The sequence below is a fragment of the Ruditapes philippinarum genome, unplaced genomic scaffold (genome assembly GCF_026571515.1).
Source record: "Ruditapes philippinarum isolate M1 unplaced genomic scaffold, ASM2657151v2 ctg1679_1_1_1_1, whole genome shotgun sequence".
Classification (NCBI taxonomy): Eukaryota; Metazoa; Mollusca; class Bivalvia; order Venerida; family Veneridae; genus Ruditapes; species Ruditapes philippinarum.
Window position 1 is genome coordinate 24985 of NW_026860676.1, and position 21894 is coordinate 46878.

Consider the following 21894-nt stretch of genomic DNA (forward strand, 5'->3'; position numbering starts at 1 on the left):
GGTTTTATTGAAAACAGAAAAAAGATACAGTATTAATTTTTGTTAATTAATCAGGGACTACACTATGATTTTTCTTTTGACATGACGGGACTTTATTCATAATTTTTAGAGATTGATGTTTCATTTAATGTAGGTCTAGACAAATAACTTGTGTGCACAGTTTCAAATCATTCGCCCATTTTGCAGAATAGTTATTGTGATTGTGAAAAATGACATAAAACTAAAAAGCGTTGCAAAACTTTTCACTACCATTGGGTCAAAAATAGCACAAAAATTCAATTTACATTTTTTCTGAGTTTAATTCTTGATTATCCCTTGTACAATGTAAATATTTCTGTTTGATATGCTCAGATGATGTGTGTAAGAAATTCAAATTTCACTATACTTTTTAAGCTTTTTGACCTCTAAGAAAACATATTGAAACGTTTCAGCTGACAAAGTTACAAACAAAAGAATTACAGTTGATTTATTCATACTCATTTTTGTTAAAGGTGATAATCATTTAAAGTAAGGAATCTAATGTAACAGTATTACACGTCATATTTTACAAATACAGCCATATTATTTCATTCTTCATTTTTTTTCTGTCAAATTAAAATTTTCAAGTCATTCATATATTATTTATAATAGAATCTAATCAAATTGTGATTAAATAGAATCAATCAATAAATAGTTCAAGGTAATACACAGGACTGGGCACATCCGGGCGAGTAGTCTTTTGTATCACAAAAAGAAGCGTTGCAGTGAATATCTAAGCCTTCCCGATTGGTGGAATATTCAAAATCTTGGAATACAAATTTGGTCTCGTGTGTGGACTGTGATATAATGTGAGTATTGCTGTCAACCTCACACCTGAAATATAATACGATAACAAATCAACAACAAACAATCCCTTACCTATTTTGAACCAAAAGATATTAGCCTTTGTCACCAAGTATAGAGCCAAAGCCAGACCGGCCTGCATCTTCCATACACCCCGATAAAGATTTATCTATACTGTTTGCCGACTGACAATAAATTTTCATCTAAGTATCCCAATCATTGACAATAGAAGTTCCGAAAAAAATATGAATAAATGAACAATAATGCAATAATGCAAATGACCTACAGTATTATTAAAAAGAAAAATGACGTAGTATTGGTCTTCATCATCAGTCCTTTTTATATATTCGCCAGGAACTCTTATAATAATTACTTACTAACTCATAGTTGCTTTTCTTAAAAAAATGTAAAACATAATAATAAAAAAGTATCATCACCAATAAATAAAAAGAAAAAAGAAAGAACCAGTGATGGTATGCAATTTGGGTATCTATATATTGCATGTAAAAATTTCAAAAAGCTTACCCATTTTTGATGATGAAATAGGTCATATTCATTCCCGCAGCGTCATTTGGCGTCGTGTAACACGTATGTAGCCTCATTTTTGTTGTCCAATCGTTTGCCGTAGTGTACACTTTAACATAAATGTCATCCCCCAGATTAATATGTAGCGGATTTCCTGGTAACTCGTGCATGAAATTAACGTCTTTGTAAAAAGACAAATCTATCCGATATTGACCAGAAACTTCTATATGTTGTGTGTTGGCGTCATGATGAACGTGCGATGACGCTGCCTCATTCCTATCGACGTCACACTGAATTGTGAACGTCCATTCGTGTCGTCGGATTATATACGGGTTGATGGGGTCATAAACCACGTAGAATAGATCATTTATGTAGAGTAGCATATTACCAGATATCTGCGAATCACAAAAAAACAACAATATTTATGATAATTATCTGCAACAATTTCCCTATCAAAATAGTTCTGTCTTTTTAATCGTACCACACTTTTACATTTTATTAGAAACATAAAATACAATACAAGTTCTATTAAAACTACATGTATAATGTATCGAATTAAGTTTCTTTTTCTCAATCTCCCTAAATAGAAAGATGATTTATATGTATATTGTATTCAGTGATACAATCTTAGTAATAAGTAATGTTAGTCCTCTGGTATTTTAACACCAATTCTACACCTTTAATGGTGAGTAAATCTGATCATTGTTTAAAAAGAAATAGAAAATTAATATCTATAATCTTGACAGCGAGTAGAATTCATATTACGCTTCACAAAACAAAACAATATGTGAAAATATTGAAGTATTTTTTATTATCTTTATCATTGTATAAATCTTGATGTATTTCATAAATTTGTTTTGTATATTGCATTAAGCATTAGTGTAACATAAATTGCTAAATTTGGAAAATTATATAATAGTAGATTAAAAACAAAGTGAAACTATAAGAAAGTTACAAAATATATTTTCCGGTTTCTGACCGATGAATAATCCAGAGCAAAGTATCATATTTTATTATAATAATAGTACTCTCCTTTGGAATTTACTTCTGTGTTTCTACAATTTAATTATGAAATAAAGAAACTCGTACGTGGTCTTGAGAAATAAAACAAAGTACATGATTTACAAGTATTTCTTGCAATTAAAGAAGCAAAAATGAAATATGATAAATATTACTTTGTAAGAACACGAGAGAGTTAAACAAGTGACCAATTTCTAAGGCTGTAAATATAAGTTTGTGATTTATTTGGTTCTTAACATTATAGATTTGCCGTGTACTGAATTCAAAAAGTCTAAATAGGGATTAAAGGGAGTCTTATATCAAGTACAAAATTTTATTGGCCAACAGAATAGAGCCTGGCCAAACTGTACGGATGTGCAGACTGTCCTGGCTCTATGCTTCAAGCAAATGTCTTTCACATTTAGCACCAGAAGGTCAATGGTTGACAGAGCATACCTGTTTATTTGTAAGGCACTCTTGAAATCCTTGCTGGAACAACAACAAGTTCCCGACTTCTTTGCCACCACACGCATTATCCCCAAAATGTATATTATTTAGAACTATCACCGGATCCAGTTGTTTCAGTAAAGTTATATTAACAGTTATATTCCAACCAGATCCTGTGCAGCCTGCATCTATAGCGTCTCCTTTAAACAATACACATTTGAGCCGCGTCACGACAAAACCAACGTAATGCGTTTGCGACCAGCATGGATCCAGACCAGCCTGCGCATCCGCGCAGTCTGATCAGGATCCATGCTGTTCGCTATCAGTTTCTCTACTTGTTATAGGGTTTGCAAGCGAACAGCATGGATCCTGATCAGACTGCGCGGATGCGCAGGCTGGTCTGGATCCATGCTAATCGCAAACGCATTACGTTGGTTTTGTCGTGACGCGGCACATTTTATCAAATTGTAGAACAGAAATGCAAAAACACCCTACATATATCATAGTAATTGCTCATGTGTTTCAAGTAACATCATACAAAGAAAGAAAGAAACGAAAAATGCCAACATTTTGCATATGAAGTGCCTATCCAAACATCATTTGTAGTTTTCAATCATGTAAAAAAAAACAGAAAGAAAAAATAGTAAATGTGATCTGATTTCAGCGACCTTACCCGCTAACAAACCATCACTTCACATCTTACTTGTATAGCATCTATGCATCAGAATATCTCCAGCAACCGTAAAGATCAACAGACCATACTAATATACCCTATACTTAAGTTTAAAATAAGTTGCTTTGTAACTGATATTTGACATGAGGAATTGCTATAGTATTACTTTCACAATCCATTTTTGACGACCTGTATTAAGACCTTTTTGTATTAAAATCTGGAAACAAAGTGATCCCTTCGGATTTGTGATGAAAGTCCATGTAAAAGTTTTAGACATTTTTAAAAAGACAAAGGGATATCATTCTTATTCTTACAATGTACCTATGTTATAGTCATAAAATGATCGGATGCTTTTGAAATAAATAAATAATCTTATACGTACTCGTTTGTAAAGATGAATTTGATACAGATTCACACAGTTTGCCTGTAAAGCCAAAAGGACATTGACAAATAAAAGCTCCATCAATAACTTCGCATGTGCCATTGTTTTTGCATGATTCCTCAGAACAAATCTCGGTGTAATTTTCACAATTCGGTCCAGTATATCCCGGTTGACAGATACATGTATAGCTGGTTTGTTCTTCAATGCAGGTTGCATTATTCTGACATGTATTATATGTACAATAATTGATATCTATCTCACAATTTAGTCCAGTATATCCCGGTTGACAGATACATGTATAGCTTGTTTGTTCCTCAATGCAGGTGGCGTTGTTCAGACATGTATTATATGTACAATAATTTATATCTATCTCACAATTTAGTCCAGTATATCCCGGTTGACAGATACATGTATAATTTGTTTGTTCCTCATTGCAGGTTGCATTATTCTGACATGTATTATTTGTACAAAAATTGATATCTATCTCACAATTTAGTCCAGAATATCCTGGTTGACAAATGCATGTATAGCTTGTTTGTTCTTCAATGCAGGTTGCATTGTTCTGGCATGTATTATTAGTACAATAATTGAAATCTATCTCACAATTTAGTCCAGTATATCCCGGTTGACAGATACATGTATAGTGTGTTTGTTCCTCAATGCATATTGCATTATTCTGACATGTATAATTTGTACAAAAATTGATATCTATCTCACAATTTAGTCCAGTATATCCCGGTTGACAGATACAGGTATAGCTAGTTTGTTCCTCAATGCAGGTTGCATTATTCTGACATGTATTATCTGCACAATAATTGATATCTATCTCACAATTTAGTCCAGAATATCCTGGTTGACAAATGCATGTATAGCTTGTTTGTTCTTCAATGCAGGTTGCATTGTTCTGGCATGTATTATTAGTACAATAATTGATATCTATCTCACAATTTAGTCCAGTATATCCCGGTTGACATATACATGTATAGATTGTTTGTTCCTCAATGCACGTTCCATTGTTCAGGCATGTATTATTAGTACAATAATTGAGATCAACCTCACAATTTAGTCCGGAATATCCCGGTTGACAGAAACATGTATAGTGTGTTTGTTCCTCAATGCATATTGCATTGTTTAGGCACGTATTATTTGTACAATAATTGAGATCAACCTCACAATTTAGTCCAGTATATCCCGGTTGACAGATGCATGTATAGTTTGTTTGTTCCTCAATGCAGGTGGCGTTGTTCTGACATGTATTATTTGTACAATAATTGATATCTACCTCACAATTTAGTCCAGAATATCCCAGTTGGCAGATACATGTATAGTTTGTTTGTTCCTCAATGCAGGTTGCATTATTCTGACATGTATTATTTGTACAAAAATTGATATCTATCTCACAGTTTAGTCCAATATATCCTGGTCGACATATACATGTATAGTGTGTTTGTTCCTCAAGGCAGGTTGCATTGTTCTGGCATGTATTATTTGTACAAAAATTGATATCTATCTCACAATTTAGTCCAGTATATCCTGGTCGACATATACATGTATAGTTAGTTTGTTCATCAAGACAGGTAGCGTTGTTCTGACACGGGACAGTGTTGCAATAATCAATGTTCCTGTCACAATTTAATCCTTCAAAACCGTCATCACATACACACGAATATATGTTCACATCATTTGAACAACGGCCATGTTTGCATAAATTATTGTAACAAAAATCTCTCTCGTCGCAATTGAAGTTCTTGTATCCATCTTCACAGGTTGTATTATTTGTTATGTCATCCAGAAAATGATAAGTTTTGTTGAAAGGAAGTATATAATTTGATACTATGTTACATCTTTCGCCTGCAAATCCATCTGGACACTGGCATACACCGTTATTACATGTTCCTTTCCTACAGTGATAGTCTATTTGTAATGACGAGGCATCTTGGTTGATGGTATGTAAGTCTGTAAAGATTACAAACTTATAGCATATCATAGATTTACTTATCGATTATAACGTTGCCAAGCAATGGAAAAATAAGATTAAGGCAGAATTATTGAGATTATATTCTAGACATAAATGTACCGGCCGACAAGGGAGGATCCCTACACTACCAAGACTTTTCTGTGTGAGTAGAGGAATTGCCTTCCTCTGCTACCTGGTTACCTAACTCTCAAAATGTCTCGTGCTCAATTAAAATCAATTTGAAAGCCGCATTGTTTATATGCAGATGTTCTCTCATCAGTATCAACAATCATTCAAAAAATTAAAGAATTTAGTATTATTAATTTGAATAATGCAATTAATTCATTTAACATTTAGTCAAATCAATACCAATTAATCGCTTACATAAAAAACACGGATTTTCAATATTGTAGCACATACGATTACTTTTTTTATTTCAAGTATGTACAACGTCTGTAAGATGATTATTATTATGTCAACTGAATATATCACCATAATTATGAAAGAGTGTCTTTACAATGTAATGTTTGCCTCATAAATCAGTAAGATACATACCGATACATTGTCCAATGTTGCAATTGATGTTGTCAGTAGGACATGTCTCGTTGCAAGCTTTACCATAGAATCCAGTAGAACACCAGACCATTATTTCAATATCAACACTTAAATGAAATATATAATTCAGCATATCTAAAAATTGGTATTCTTTACAATTAAAGTCATTAGTGCCATCGCATCCTATATTTTAGAAGCAAAAAAAGGAGAAGATATATAAAGCATTTAACGCACTTCACTTGCCACTAAATTACGTTACTGTCCGAACACTGAAGTCGATATTTAAAAAGATTATATTTCCTTTTTGGATGATGGTTTTAACGTCGCACCAACACAGTATAGGTCATATAGCGACTTTCCAGCTTTACTGGTGGAGGAAGATCTCAGGTGACCCTCTGTACATAATTTCTGACAAAACGGCACCTGAGTAGAACCACCGACGTTCCGTAAGCTAGCTGGATAGCTTTGTCACACGAAGAATCCGCTGGCGCGGCGAGGCAAGTGGTTTGAACGACTTTAACCACTTGGCTACGGACTACCGATTGAACGCTTAGAATTTCTGTACATAGACGTTTTTTGATGTCTTGGAAAACTTAATAATTTTGTTACTTTATTTTTATCTTAAAACGAAAGAAAAATATATCAAATGATAACAAGTCAAAAATGGGCTGCTCAAAAAATCAGATCAAGAATTTAGTAGCATCTAGAACTGTCGTAAGCAAAATAATTCATCTCGCAACAACTTGACATTCTTATCTGGTTTCATTTGTGTGTATGTCACCAGACAATTATTATATCCACAAATCAAAACAGTTATCAAATGCCTACATGCCTACTTGTAATAGAGTAAACGTTCTTACACCACGTGAACATGTTTCAAATATGATTCCAGTTGTTTAAACAGTGGTAAGTCATTCATTTCTCTAATAATCCTCTGATAAATTATACATGTATACTCCGAATTATCCTTTATATGAGCATGTACAGAATAAATTCTACTTTTGATCAACTTTTCTACCTAATTAAAATTATAGAGTCAGTAATGCTCTAATGCAAGCGTACAACATACAACTAAAGAAAACTTACCTGACATTTGTGAAATCGATCGTCTTGTTTATCAATATAGGTCTTGCTAGAAGGTAATTTGAACTAACAACGTCAACATTGTCTAATTTGATATCCATGATCACAATAGGTTCCTTGTTGTTGTCGTTTTGATAGATTTCCAACTTGATTGAGTCATGTGTATTCTTAAGTGAAAAATAAAGTTTTACTAGACTCTTTTGTGCATTATCAGTTACAAATATACAATATAATACAAATAACTTAATTGCAAATAAAACATTATTTCAATGTTTATAGCAAAATCATAAATATGTACATATCGTATTATTAAAATTCAATAATTTCATGTTCGCCAGGAATTTTCGATATACTGATTACTACAGTATAAAATAGAATTAGATAGAAACAAATGAAAATAAAGCAACAAAATATAAATAAATTACAAAAAAAAAATATTATTTATAGATAATTCTATAGAGGCAATTTGTGTATAAGCACGATCATTCTCAATCAACTCAATAAAGCTACAATAGAAAATCACGTAAAGGTGCACCGCATGAATCAACGCAAGGGCACTTTGTAGTTCTGTGATCGCGAATGATAATACAAGTTGAAGTTGAAATAGAGAGAAATAAAGAATTCCTAACGACAAGATTGAAAATGTTACAGGCTCGGTTTGATTGAGGCTGTTCATGGACAGTATTGGAAAGTGCAAATTACTGTCCACGCCCCCTTATTTTCGGCTTAAGCAGAACTCAACATTTAACCATGGCAATGGTGAAAACATCCGCAGATCGAGTGAATAATGTATGTGTGATTTAGGAGTTAATATCTTAAAAGACCAGTGTGCGGATCATACAACACGGACGCCCCACAATCCACTGTTGTGTCAGTTCTTTGACTGACAGGTGACAGCGCGACAGTAGAACATTGAGAAGAGTGGAAAAGAGCAAATCTATATGCCCCCTTCATAACAAGTGAATAAGATGACTTACTTTAGTTATTAATTGACACAACCGTTATTTTTATTTTCTTTAATTTTATATGGTATGTGCTAAAAACATAATCCATATTGCCTATTCAAGAATAAATGCTATTTACTTAGGTAACTGTCTCAACATGAAATGCTGGTATGAAATTAAATGTGCTTTAATTTTTAAATAAATACATTGTTTTTACTTCTTTTTGGAGTCTTTAATTTTAAATTTCCAATGCTGGCACTCGTGAGTATACACAAAAAATTAATTTAACTTAGCAAAATAAAGCCATATGACATTGCAAATATTTATGCATTTACAAAAATTGTGCTGTATTGATAAAATGGGTAAATAGATTTACTTTTTGACCAATAATAGGCCAACACGATTGATGATAGACAGCTTTATTAAGGCGAATCTCATAGTTATCGATGGAAGTAGGGAAAGATTGTCCTTAAATAGGGGTGAAATACATATGATTTAAAACATCAGCATACGATTTTATGAATAATAAGAAACAATTACCCATGTTTTACTGCTATGCCAAAACAAGGTGTTATTTGTCTTTTCTGTTGGATTCGATTCGTCAACAAGGTTCCCAAAGCAATCCATTAGATTGGTAGCCGGAGAATATTTACGAAGTATGTGCTCAACGCTGCAAATTTGTAATGAAAGTGAAGCATGAAATCAGAGTATTTTCACAATTTGCTTTAAAAAGTGTTTTAAAGTTGAAAGTAAAGAAAATCTTGTATACTGTCCTCCTTTATTGTAAATAAAATTTATGGAAAATGACAATATCGAACACACCTATACCATTACCTATATTCATGCGAAAATTTGATCAATTAAACATTTAGTCTTTCCCCTGTATGTTACTTCAAATAAAGGTTGTTTTCCCTCGCCTAAAATAATAGGGATGTTTTCCCCTAAAAATGATATATTTCCCTGAAATACCCTGTGCACATTTCAACAGAATCATGCCTATACAGCAGCTGACATATCAGCTAGTTACTAAATTGACTTTAAGTTAGAAAGGTGTCCCTATAGATACCATTTGCTATGTACCATTCATGTAGGATTGAATTGAAATAAAAAATTCTATAAAATGTGTGGGTAAATTCCATTCATAGCTGTTATAATTTGATTTTACGTTTTCCCCATTTTTGATCTAATGCTATATTCTCCCATTTAGAAAGCCACAGGTTGACTTGAAAATTGAAACAATTCACTGGCGTAATAACCGTCCGAATAACTGTGCATCTAGCGACCTGATTCGATTCACGAACGGTGCAGGTCACTTTCATTTAGAATGATCATGAAATCCTTTTTACGGTTATACGGTGTCATTGTTATGTACAGAAGTAAACAGTCCCTTGCGAAAGTAAAGGTTATTGGTTCTAATAAACTGCTTGAATGATGCGTGAACAATGCTCTTGTAAATTCAGAGTGGCTTACTGCCGTGATCATCACCACCAAATTTATAAAGAGAATTATGAATAACACAGCAATTTACACATGTACCACCATACTTGACAGACACAAGTTAATATTGTAATGTATTTAACTAAACAAAATCCCTAATTGCGTAGTTCAATAAAAATATGACAAATTTGACATGCAGGGAGAATAAGCAATAAGCAATAGTAATTTGCCATTTTTAAAACATATTCTTGCTAGTGTAATTCATTTTATTGAAATTTCGGAATCTATTTGCACCATCTTTGACTAAAAAATACTGATGCAACAAGAAGAAACATGGTAGAGTTCAAAACTTTGTTCATTTGGTTCAGATATCCTAAATATTAATTTCTCATAATTTATTACAAATAAGTATTTTCTTGGAATCAGATACTTTGTAGTTTTAACAGCTCTTTACATTTCTTATAGCATTTTATCTTAAAATTTTGTAAAGCGTATAGCATTTAAAACTGCATTTCGTCTTTATAAGATTGTTCAAGACTTATATAGGTATACTTTATTTAGTACTAGTTACTTACAATTCTAACATTTTATAATCATGTATTACTTACCCTTGGTATGTAAAATGAAAGGACGGCGTACAGCCACCTACTGGACAATTGTGCTTAGTTAATCCTCTGAAGTCATTTGTGAAGTATATGTTGTTAGAATTCTCGAATCGTTTTAGACGTAAAAGTAGCTGAAAATTACCCTGAAAATAGAACGAGACGTTAAGCTTATTATAATGGATAAAAAATTACAACAGCAAAATAATTACACTTGACAGTTATTCATTCTTTCATTCTGTTCAAATGTTTATAATTATGGCATAAATCTGACGCTATGCATACATACTTAACTTTTAATGATTGATTTACAATAACATCGGCATGCTACTTAGATAGTTTTATATTCCACGAGATAGACAATGTCATTTTTCAGAGTTGCATGGATAAACAAAACTCATACTGACATCTATATAATGAAAGAGGCATTACCAGATTTTGAGCACTACTAAAGTCATCACGTAGAACAGGATCTATAAAATATTGTCTCTCCTCATATGAAGACAGGAACATCAGAGCTTGATTTAACTTGAGGTCGGATACTTCGATATACTTGTTGGCTATAGAAAGTAGTGACGAATTGTGCATATTGCAGTGGCTGGTAAACACAACTCTTAGTAAATTACTGAAATAATTCAAAAACGAATTTAGAGAAAATGTGTGCGGACAAAATAGAGTAAAACAGAATCCCTAAAGAAAGCCCAAAACGGCAAAATTGAAAATGTGAATTGCAGGCTCGGTTTGATTGAGCCTGTTCATGGACGGTACTGGAAAGTGCAGGTAACCGTCCATGGACCCTAGCACCGGCTTAAGCAGAATTCAACATTTAAACACGAAAATGGTGAACATTTTGAATTTAGAAACATCCGCAGATGTGCTCATACGGCAGTTATCATGGAACCTTCAATGTGACACAGTTGTGCCATTCCATTAAAAGCAGCGTATGGTCCCCAAGTAAAAGAATGTGTGTGCCCTAAACTATATAACAATGGGCGGAACTAAATAAAATGGAATTTTGAAAGGGAATCTGAGGTTATGAAGTCTGCATACTGCAGATAATTCAAAATAATACAATGTCTTGTAAGACATTTCAAAATCATATCCCAATACAAACCAGAACAAACTCATGAAAATGCATCATTCACTTGTAAAAAAAGGAAATGTCTCGATAAAACAATCAATTCAAATGACTTAGAGTAAGGTACAATGCCTTATTATATATGTTTACGGTTTATTTTTGTACAATATTTATCTAATACAGGTAATTTTATTCGAATATCTGGTCCTTATGAAAACAAGTTATATATCTGCTCGTTTATTACAAACCTGTCATAGCGTACACTATGGATGTATATGGTTACGTCAACAGCTATTGAAGAACAAACTCTGTCAGCTATAAACCTTGAAAGTTGTGCTTCAAGAATCTGTTTGGTAAATTTGTACGGTCTTTTGGTTATAAAAGTGATCTTTGACGTTTCTGTAAATCACATGAAAGCAGGTATTTTTTTTATAATGTACTGGTTTCCTAGCAGTTTCCAGCCAGAAATCGCACTTTTTTAACAAATAAAATAAAAATCAGTCTACGGAGGGGTACAAAACTTTGACAGGACAAAGTTAGGTACCTGTCCAGCATTGCCATGTGTTTGATGTTGCACTTTCATTTTACTTTTTTTTTTTTTTTTTTTTCGGGCGCCCAGTTAAGGGGTAACCCCATTTAGTTTCCCCGTCATTGGCATAATAGGGGTCGAGGAGCATCCTCCTATCAGCCTTACAATAATACAAGTATATATATATTTGATTTCTTACAAAATAAGAAGCACTATAGATAATGTAAAAAATATACAATTCGCAAAGGTATCATTTACTTGTCCGAAAAACTTGTCCGCAAAAATTCATTTTACTTTTTAATTTGAATATATGCCTGAAATGTAACACCTTTTTTCACCTTTATTCAAAAATTCATAGCAGTTTTCCGGACCTTATTTATTTTGAATATAATTCAGTACCCTAAATCACTGTTAAGATGGTTTTATCAGACAAACAGAACTTCCTAACTTTTTCCATGTTGTCTGCAAAAATATTTTCTGAAGAATTGATTTTCCTAAAATGGGGTCTTAGTTATTGTGCATGGATATTCAAACTAGAATTCCCCAGGTGATGCTTATTTTTGAAAGTCGCAAGTTCTCTTATGTAACTTTAGATAACAGGCAAAACTTCAAAACATGTAAATCGTTGTACTATTTTAAATGCTGTTTGGCATAGAAAACAAATGTCTCTGTGATTGATGAAGTAATGTAGATGCCTTACTGGTAGAAATAGACTGTACTGGACGAAAATGATTAACGGTCGGAAAACTGCTAGGGGACGGAATCTGCTAGGAAACCAGTATGGTTCATTCAGGAATTCTACCGCTCATATAACTTTCACATTCAATATACATTTTCATAAGTATGTCTGATATCATTTCTAAAACTATTTTTACCTTTAAGGCTAGATCATGAACATGTAGATTCAGGGTCTTGACAATGTGAAATACTATGATTTTTTCCTACCTTCAGTCGCACAATCGAGTTCTGCATCAAACGTTCTATTTCCGAAGTTGTAATGAACACTTTGAAGATTATTTGACTGTATATTTTCAGCACAATTTTGTCGAGGATCGTACCAGTTTGATTCACAAAACGCTGTTATTTGTAGATCTATCCTGTAATATTTACATAAGAATATGTTCAATAATACCGAATTTCAAACAAATAAAGTTATTACATCTTCTTAGCATGAATGTTGTCAGTGAATTGTTTCCTTCTTTTCAACGAATGGTATGTTTACGTATTAAATGAGTATTGATAAGAATGATATCCAAGACAGGTTATCGGAGCTTGCTTACTTACAGGCCCATTATGCCTCAGAAATGATATCATTTTTATTTCTCAAAAACTTTTGATTTTAGTATCTTGTTCCAGTTTTAAGTTACAATTTAAATGTTACAGTTACCACATAGATGTATCTTCTCCTTCTGCTGGCAATGGGTATAACTACAGTGGCTGTGCATTTTGCGTGGAAGGCAAAATACTACTCTGTTTAAGTGTTGCTACCTTTGCGACACATTACTTCACATTCAGCTTGTTAAACATCTAATTTACTTTAAATTCATGATTAAAACATTGTTAAACACATGTTTGATATTTCTAAAGAATGAAGATATATATATATATATCGATTTCTGAGGCATAATGTGCCTTTTAAAGTAAATCATTGACCATTATTTGAAAGTATAATTGCATTGTCAGCTTAACTATCATCGGATTGAAAATTAAATACATATACATAAAATGAGAAATTTACAGATAATGCTAATAATTTGGTTGTACTCAAAATATATCAATGGTAGAATTGATCTCATTTAATATATTTCGAGTGTATTTTCTATCAAACACTAAGTGAAAAGATATACTGACGACGATACGTTGTTTTGAAGTCTCAAAGGATACATTCTGCTTAGCCAGAAGGAACCAGACGGTGGTCGACTGTACTTTGCGGCAAAGCTATCAATTTTAGACACAATGCTAGAACCAGTCCGTATATTTGTTTTTATTTCAGTTACGTCAATATTAATTGTCTGATCCTGAAAAAAGAAAATAGAAAAATCATATAACTTAAAGAATATCTTTTAGGCTAGCTATAATATGTTTGAAAAGAAAAAGAGTTCATATTAACAGCTCAAGTTATTTTGACATGAACAGTCCATACACGTTATTTTAAGAGCTTATTTTCATTAAACAAGCTTTAAGGTCCGCCTGGGCTCCTTGCCACTGGTTCTTGTTGCTGGGTCGTATGGGGGTTGCGTTCATTGAAAGCCGCCTTTCCTTGTTGATCTTGTTTATCATATTTGAATTACATTACCATCTTGTTAAGATGATATCAAGGGGTTATATTTGTACTCAAAGTAGTCCTGAAAAAAATCATGGCTACACATGCACATACAGAAATAGTGAATGCTTTCTTAAGATGAAAACATAACAAAAAATACGGTTATTTGATGACTTTTAAAACTGTCTCTTTTTACCCCTCAAACTAGGATTTTTGTTTTGAGTTCAAAAAAAAATGTTTGGGCATTACAAAAATGACAGCATACTTTGAAAACCTATATCCTTTTAGCGGTATATTTTCCTTCTATCTCAATATACAAAACGTTTGTCATAAATTATATTGTTTCTTTATCTGATGTTGACAATATTGAGCACATAATTAAATCAAAATTATGCAAAACATGTATTTACCTTGATGCTTTGAACATTGAGACGCTCGACGCCATAATTCTCGTCGTAAATTCTACCAGTGTCGTAGTTATAGGTTATATTGAATAGGTATGTGTCGCATTTACTGAAAATAGTATAACAATAACAATGTTTTTTCATTTCATTGAATCCAAAGAAAATTAATACTGTTTCAGGCGGTGTCGGAGAGGGGTGTTGGAGATGTCTTCACAGTATATTTTCCCTTCTAAACAGTAAAATGATTAAACCTAACCTGAAATGGTTATTTTTTCATGTTTCTTGATGGAATCTCTGGTTCAAATATAACTACACTCTTCATAATATGAAATACCACTGGTCCCCAATTTCAAGAAGATCTTGCTTTTAATCACGTGAACAATGGAATTTAGTTATCAAGTTTGACAAATGACGAAAAACTGAATATCATCCTATAATTGCATGAGCATTTTGTGACAAATGGCTGTTTTCATTGAAAAGTATCCCGTCACAAGTTCAAATTGCTATGAAACTATAAAAACTGCTTAAATACTAATCAAACTTGGCTCAAATTTTGACTGGACCAATGCCTTTGTAACAACATGTTCAGTCTTAAATTTCCTGTTTCAATGGCAACGAGGGATCATCTCAAAATTGCCAAAAATCACTATTTTGCGCTGATTTTTTCCATCAAATTTGATTTCATAGTGTTGCAACTTCTCAATGGATTGAGAAAATGTCAAAAGACTTTTCGGCGTTGGTTACACGTTACCTTATGATCGACCTGGGGTCATTTTAGCCTCTCACAAGTCCAAATATTTCTTGGGGACTGCCACCCCCTTCAAACCCCCAAAACAGAAGGGGGCACATCCCCTTCTGGCAACCTGCTTGTGTATCTTTTGGATAGGGGCGGCGCCGAAACAGTGGTCACTTTTTCAAACAACATTTCTCAAACAAAAACAAGTGTTGGGGGCCTAAATAAGGCATTTTTCCACCACTTGGGACAACAAATTGGGGGGAAAGGAGTCAAGGCGTTAAAAGGCGTGTATATCGAGTAATGGGTTAAATAAGTGCTTGGAGGTATTGAATAATCAAAAAGATATTGAAATGCTTAGTATATCGCAAGATTTTATGACAGTTTTCAATATTCTAATCCTGAATTAACTTATTCATTAGGATTTTACCACTAGATCTGAAACCTTCACAATCCTTCATTCAAGTTTAGGTCATGTAGTTTCAGGATGTAAATAAAGTTCAGTTATATGTAAGCATTATTCAAATCACTTTTATTGACTGACTGCTTATTTGAGTAAGCAAAAGCTTTTTTTTCTTGTGTGGTTTTTGAGCTTAGAAGGTTCTATTGAATTAGAGAGCTAAACATTTAAAAAAATGGGAAAAGTAGAAGTTTAATTTGAAAGTAACTATCATTTGAAGCATGGTCCTGAGCAATGGTGCTTTCTAATTTTGCTTGTTTGTCGTTTCTGTATTGGTTACACTATCCAACAAAATATAGAACAACTTAAAATTGTTTTTATTCGAATTCATAGCAGTCCGGATTGGTTTTCCGATGACATCATGACGAGCTGGAAAAGGTAATAGATTTTTTACATTGTACATCTTTGAAAATAATTCATATTATGAAAAGATAAACAATCAACAACTTACCTCTCAATACAAATAGAGAAGACAGTTTTACAAAAATTGGTACAGTTTTGTAACGGCCTCATATAACAGCACGAGTCAGATCCTGATGTAGATACAGGCATGTTACCACCAGATCCTGATGTAGATACAGGCATGTTACCCCCAGATAACTGTAGTGTACCGGTATTTGAATAATTCAGTATTTTCACATAGAGCATAGTATGGTAGGATGTTTGGTTTGCACATGCGACTGATAGTGGCAGCATCTTAAACAAAAAAGAACTTCATCACTATTTTATGATTCATCTCTTTCAGAAGGCCTTTTGGACCTTTTGGAAATAACAATAACATTTCACAAAAAGGTAAAAAAGACATGGCAAATGAAAATGAATATTTCATCTTTTATTTTGTATTTGTATTTCTCTCATTCAAAATTTAGATAATTAATAGACAAACGACGATCTAAAAAAAGGAAATAAATGAAAACATGAAACAATAAAATACTGATATTGTAGTTCATAGCCAACATAAGTTGCATACAAAAAAACACATAAGGCCTATAAAATGAAATATTTTTGAAACAAGAAAACAGAAAAAACGCTAATATATGTACATACCAGAAAGCACACAACAAAACTTTTTAACGCAGCCATATTTAGGTAAATGTTACATAAATTAACCTTAAAATAATCTTATTCGGATAAATATTTACAAATGTATTTCTACATTTGCACATCATATGCACTGCAACATCTAAATTTAAAATACACTAAACAACTTAGTGACCGAACGCACTGAAAGAAGAGGTGGTACATTATGAAAACTTACAATAAGTAATATATATATATATATATATAATTCATGTGATCTCTTAACCACGTTTGATAATCAAACTTTTTGTAACAAATAATAATCTTAATGCAGTTGAAAAATGGATGCTTAAATGTATTGGTCTAGTAAAACATCTCTTTTCTTTTGTACAGAAGTATATGATATCTTTACAGAATTGTGTACATTCTATCATCTATTTCGGTCGGATGAATGATAATTTTATACAATTGAAGTGCAAAATGAGAGGAGCGGCTGAGATTCTTTTATCAATAAAAGGTCATATACGTTTATCAAATGTCGACAATATCGGCTAATTTCGCCATTTTCCGTCTGAAACTAGAGTCAAGATAACAAAGAGCTAAAAAAGTTCTTGTTCTCTCACTGCTTTAAAAATGAATATAAAAAGCAATGTATTACATTTGACGTAAAAATGTGAGGATGGAGCAAAAGTTTTAGAGTGAATCTCAAGCTTTCGTTTTTATTGATGTTAATACACAAGGTTCAAATAAACAAAACCAGAGCTAAGCTATTAAATGGAAAACAAATGCACACCATGTAATTGTAATCATCAGATGCCTTACTTTCTTTTTGGCAATTTTATGATCATTTCTGTTTTTTTTTCCAATGCAAGGATTTTAATTAGATTCATCTCTTTTTTATCACATAGAAAATTTCTGCAATAATTAATGTTGTTTAAAAAGGAAGCCAGTGTGGGTGATCACGTGATATTTGTTTACGGTGACATAGAGTCACTGCTTTTGGTTTTTGCTAATGTTTCGAAATAACTAATAAAATATTTCAGCATAGAAACATTTCTGCAAGCATAACAAAAATAGTTTAAGGTCAACAATGGAAAGTTATACACCATTTGGAATCAGCAATTGTAGTATTGAGTGATCTTATCTTTCTTTTTTCATATTCTTAAAGCAGCTTCTTATGTTTGCTGCCTATCAAATGAACATTTAATTTACACACAATTAAAAGATGTTATGCTTTTCTAAAATTCCGAATATAATAACAATAATAATAATAATAATATAACATGGTTTGAACACATATGTTGTTGTCACTAAATTCTTATTATCTATTTTATTTTTAAAGTGTTGTTAACACGCTTAAAAAGATAATGAAATCTCTTAAATCTTGCCGGCTTTGGCGACCTATTTGGCTCCATTTTCGCCAATATAGGCATGAAAGCATTCTGATTAGCTCTTTAAAAAAGTTCCTGTCAATAAGTTGTTTCGAAAAGAGCTGGTCTCTAATGTTTCCTATCTTGATTTTCCTGCAATAACTTTTCTGACGTAAATTGGTTTCTTTTTGTTAAACTTTTTTTGAAAAATAAGTAGCATTCTATTAATGATTTATTGCTGGAATACATAATTAGATAAGATGAGAATTAGAATGTGAAATTAAAGTCGGTTAAACACGTGTTTATAGCCGATAGTTTTACACAAAAACCAGTGATACAACCGATCATCATCATCATCATCATCATCATCGTCATCATCATCATCACCATAAATTTCTTCTTCTTCTTTCTTCTTCTTTCTTCTTCTTCTTCCTCATTTATCTAGCGTTGAGTGTGACATTGTTTGAATAACACGATACCTGTGATTGTTTAAACAAACAAAGAAATGAAGACAGCTATTTGTTATCTCCTTGTTTACTGATAACATACTGATAATGTCTTTATTAGTTACTAGTATATTATTTCATCACCTTTTACGTTTGATAATTGAAGTCTCTTCCATATAATTTCAATAATATACAGCTTTAAGCAGATTAAGAGCATTTGAAATAAACGTTAGTGTCTTATATGATCTGATAGCATATTCTATAAAACTGAATTGAAAGATTCTGAAAATTGTAAAAGTGGTTTCATTACCTTTTCAAAGTTAGCCATACACACTGAATTTTAAAAGATTCGCAATACATGATACAGTGTTTCTGTACTATTGAATCTAAAATAAATGGAAGATTTTAAATTCGCTACGGAGTCAATTTTCGTTTTCATCTTGACTAGAATACAAGTTTTCGAACAATGGTTAAACCAGCTTTACAACAACCAAGTATCTGTTTCAAGGGTACACAAAAACAATTATACCCCTCCCTCAAACCCCACCTCCGCAAATAAAGAATCCCCCCGCCAAAAATAAATAAATAAATAAATAAAAAATATGAATAAATGAAAAAAAAACAACAAAAAAAAAAAAAAAAAAAAAAAAAAAAAAAAAAAAAAAAAAAACAACAACAAACAAACCAAACAACAAAATAGAAACAATAAAATGGTTGTATTTCTTTTTTGGTTGTTATACTTATGAAAGGCAAAAAACTCTTGTTTGTTTGTACATTAAAATAGAGAGTAATGGATAATAAAGGCGCAGTAAGATTTGGATTATTACCGTTTATCAAGTGGTATTACTTAAACGAAGTAGTTCAATATTTGACAATAACAACGTTTGAAACAATACTCAATTATTGTAAAGATAAAAGATGACAATTGAACGTTACTAATTTATTGATAATCACTATTTATAAAGGAATATTTTTATTTTGTTATTTAAACTATTCAAATATTTCAATCATCATTAACCTGAAAAGTGCTACTTGTTATGCTGTTTTGTTTTTCAAATCATGGAATATTTAGCAATATTTATTGTTTTTGCAGCATTTTCTCAGGTAAGTCGTATAAAAACTTTAATTCTAACACGACCCGCATTTTCCCCTATTGAACATAGAGGAACCGAAAGTGTGTGTTATTATGCAACAGAGTCACAGTTTGACGTTCTATATTTAGACATGTGACGTCATCATTATACCCCTGACGTAACCACCTAAAATCCAACGCGCTGAAAATAAGTACGGAAACAAATCAGGCGCAACTTTGCTTAATATCAAGTACGGCAGCATTTATTTGTTGATGTCGTGTTAGAATCGAAATAATATATCCAAATCGGTGATTTTATCGCTTGATAACATCACTGTTTGTCGTTCGGATGCGCATCATTATATCACTCGGGCTACGCCCTCGTGATATAATTCCTCGCATCCGAACTCCAAACAGTGATGTTATTGAGCGATAAAATCACTGTTTGGGATATATTATTTCTTAAATATAAATTATTTAAACAATTGAATGTAAACGTTCTTATAGACAAAAGTATAATTTATATGTTGTAAATGTACTAAGTGATATTCAATATGTAACACATGTACGGTGTTCACATGTAAGATTTCACATTTGATATTGAATTTTATCATATATAGATCTAGTCTAGTCTGTTTTTTCCGATTTAGTAAAAATGTTATTGCACGTTTGTAATATATAATATAAAGTGATGTCATTTGCAAAAAATGATCGCGTCAATAAAATATGTTTTATTGTAAATAATTTTTATTTAATGTATGTGATAAACAAAATGAAATAATATATTTGTGTAGTTCAGTTCCATTACTGAATTATTTGAATTTGACGAATAAACAAATACTGATTAACTGAATTGTTTCACTCTACAAATATAAATGTTTTGAATATATTAGCTGATTATTGTAAAAAAGCATTTTAGTTTCGAAAGAATTAATTAAATCTTAAAGAAGACATAAAAATGAGTAATGCATTAGAGTTTATTTAGAAATAAATAAATAGATAAATAAATAAATAAATAAATAATTAAATAAATAAATAAATGAATAAATAAATAAATAAATAAATAAATAAATAAATAAATAAATAAATAAATAAATAAATAAATAAATAAATAATCTTAGCACCTTTTTTTTAACTTTATGCAAAATTGACATATTTTATACTTTTATTATATACTCTCTTTTCTGTTATTTTTTAGATGCACATTTTTTTGGATAAATTTTATCTTACCGCAAAATTAAATTATAACATACATTACGATAACTATGCTCTTAATAGAGCTGGATCGCCGTGTTTGAAAAAAAAACCAATATGCTTGTGGACAATTTTCATTGTCAAAATAGAGACAATAAGTCTTAGAAACACAGAATGTTTTACTACTTACTTTCTTTATTAAAACCCACACAGACTTTTCTTTTGTATGAAATTTGTATATATATGTTTGATTACAAAAATCAACTCCTGTTTAAATTTAAAAAATACTGTTTTATTACAAAGTTTTTTTTCTTTAAAAGTCGTCATCAGGTATACTTGTTTATGTAAATATGTAACAGTTTTCTTTTCATTTTCTTTTCTGTTTGTTTGTTTTGGGTTTTACGTCACATCGACGCAGTATATGTCATATTGCGACGTTCCAGCTTTACTGATGGAGAAAGACCTCAGGTGCCCTTCCTTGCATTATTTCAGGCACGAACGGGCACCCGAGTAGAACAACCGACGTTCCGTAAGCTAGCTGGATAGCTTCCATACATGAAAGAATCCAAAGTCCCTGTCGGGATTCGAACCCACAGCGGTGAGGGGCAAGTGGTTTGAAGTTATGCCATTATACCCATTATGCCCCAGAAATGCTTTTTCCCCTTCTTAAAAGCTTTTGTATTTGGTGCACTTTAATAGTATTCAAATAGTCCCCCTTTGGCAAATAAGCGGAACCATTATTTCAACTGTTGCTTTTTGGTAATAGGTACAGTTACAGTGAATAAAGAATGGAAGCCAAATGCTACTTTGTTCATATTTTTCTACTTTTATGTCAACTTATTTCACATTTATCGCTTCTTTTTTCAGGTAACAAACCTTTAACATTTCTCTAAAATCAC

At 31.9% G+C, this 21894-nt stretch overlaps 1 protein-coding gene across 1 annotated transcript; it reads right to left on the bottom strand.

Moving 5' to 3' along the window:
- Positions 1-573: 573 nt before the first annotated feature.
- Positions 574-17067, bottom strand: LOC132713020 (protein eyes shut homolog). Its single transcript, XM_060695458.1, has 15 exons — positions 16941-17067; positions 16345-16589; positions 14707-14809; positions 13885-14051; positions 12979-13130; positions 11753-11903; positions 10859-11051; positions 10433-10572; positions 8928-9057; positions 7447-7610; positions 6361-6467; positions 3849-5804; positions 2803-2993; positions 1348-1742; positions 574-852 (listed from the first exon to the last, which is right to left on the bottom strand). Exons 1-15 carry the CDS (start codon positions 16974-16976, stop codon positions 675-677), a joined length of 4308 nt encoding a protein of 1435 aa, XP_060551441.1. The 5' UTR covers positions 16977-17067; the 3' UTR covers positions 574-674.
- Positions 17068-21894: the final 4827 nt, after the last annotated feature.

Excerpts from the sequence above, each read along its gene's own strand:
- LOC132713020 (XM_060695458.1), bottom strand. The coding sequence starts at position 16,976 with ATGGCTGCGTTAAAAAGTTTTGTTGTGTGCTTTCTG. Across the intron at positions 6,468-7,446 it reads ATCGATTTCACAAATGTCAG|TGTTGATATTGAAATAATGG; the intron begins GTAAGTTTTCTT and ends ATTTCATTTAAG. Across the intron at positions 5,805-6,360 it reads CAACATTGGACAATGTATCG|ACTTACATACCATCAACCAA; the intron begins GTATGTATCTTA and ends TAATCTTTACAG.